This window comes from Corvus brachyrhynchos, unplaced genomic scaffold (assembly GCF_000691975.1).
Source record: "Corvus brachyrhynchos isolate BGI_N302 unplaced genomic scaffold, ASM69197v1 scaffold1261, whole genome shotgun sequence".
Lineage (NCBI taxonomy): Eukaryota > Metazoa > Chordata > Aves > Passeriformes > Corvidae > Corvus > Corvus brachyrhynchos.
Genome location: NW_008236025.1, coordinates 31,215 through 32,912, shown reverse-complemented (window position 1 = coordinate 32,912; position 1,698 = coordinate 31,215). Strand labels below are relative to the sequence as shown.

Below are 1,698 nucleotides of genomic sequence, written 5' to 3'. Positions count from 1 at the left end.
CCTTGAGGCTGGGGAAAGAAGCAGTGCTATGCAGGCCCAGGGGGAACCAGGTTGTCCTGGGACATATGGGGCTGCTCCAGCATGTCAGTGGTTACCCTGAGATTAGCTCAGTTGTTTAGAGCATGGCGTTAATAGTGCCAAGGTCACTGGTCTTGTCCCTGTACATGGGTCATGCCCTTAAGAGTTGGACTCAGTGATCCTTGTGGGTCCCTTCCAACTCACAATATTTTGTGGTTCTTTGACATGCCAGGTTCCCTAGAGACCCAAGCCCATGGAAGATTGGTCTGGTTTGCAGAAAAAGAGACTGAGGGGCTGCCTCATCCTTCTTCAGCTTGGTGAGGAGGGGAAGTAGAGAGAGAGGTCCTCCCTGGTACACAGTGATGGGACATGTGGGAATTGTTCAGAGCTGCACCAGAGGAGGTTAAGGGTGGATTATAGGAAGTGTTTCTTTACTGAGTGGTCAAACACTGGAACAGGCATCCGGGAGAGGTGGTCAATGCCCCAATCCTGACAGTGTGTAAAAGGCATTTAAACAGCATCCATGCAGTACAACAACAAGCTTTACATTTGGTTGAGGACTGGAATAGTCAGGCAGTTGGGCTAGGTTGGTTGTTGTAGCTTCCTTCCAATTGAAACAGCCTTTCCTCTCCCCTCCCCCCAATCTCTTCCTCTCCTCTGCAAACCCCAAGGACCAATGAGACCCCGTTTCCCTGAGCCCAGGCACAGCCCACGAAGACTCTCCCCTTGCATGGGATGTGACCCACGTGAACATGCAGGAGGGGAGGACGCTGATGTTTTTCATGCACACCCCCAGTGTCTCTCGCTGTGGTTGCTCCAGGGTGCAGTAACAGAGTGCACTGTCCCCCAGCTCCAGCCCGCTGGTGGTCAGTGTCCCGGAGCTCCTGCCAGCCTGGCAGGAAAACGTCCTGAGGGCAAAAGGGGCTGTGTGGCTGTAGGAGCCATGGGGAAGAAGGAGACCAAGGAAGGCAGAGTGGTGCACAGTGATGGCACCTGACTTCTTGGGAGCAGACCTGAGCCCCCCCCCCCGCCGGTCCCCGGCAGCTCTCACCTTCCCGACATCTAACGCAACCTCTGCCAGACCCCGGGAGGTTTGTGTTAAAGCTTATCTACATTTCCTGTCCCCGTGTGACGGCATTTCCTAGAAATGGCTAAACACCTGCCTATTGATGGAGAAGTAGGGCATGAATTCTTCATTTTGCTTGTCTTGTAGACTTGGTTTTCATCTGTTGAAGTGGAACTTTTAACTTGGATCTCTCCAAGTTAAAAAGGCTGTCAGAGGTGGCCCTGTTTACTTGCCCTGGAGATACAGAAGCTGGTTAGAGGCCCGCACACCCGCCGCCTGCCGGTCCCCGGCAGCTCTCACCTTCCCGACATCTAACGCAACCTCTGCCAGACCCCGGGAGGTTTGTGTTAAAGCTCATCTACATTTCCTGTCCCCGTGTGACGGCACAGAAGTACCGGGCAGAGTCCTGAGGTTGCAGGAACCGCAATGACAGATAAGCCTCGGACCGGGAATTGTCCCGGGAAATCTTGGCCCGACCCTTCACTGCTGCCCCGTAGTCCTCTATACTGCCCGTGCTGATAAAGGATATCCACTGCAGGCTGGCTCCGGGTGCCTGACGGTACCAGTAAATATCCCTAAAGGTGAAGCCGGACCCGCGGCAGGAGAGGGTCACG

General features: G+C 54.4%; 1 gene segment (V, D, J or C); it reads right to left on the bottom strand.

Moving 5' to 3' along the window:
* Positions 1-1,357: 1,357 nt before the first annotated feature.
* The window catches only part of LOC103614304, a 5,795-nt gene continuing 5,454 nt past the window's right edge, over positions 1,358-1,698 (bottom strand). Inside the window, 1 exon segment of the V gene segment in view lies at positions 1,358-1,698. Within this exon segment, the coding sequence occupies positions 1,443-1,698 (256 nt within the window).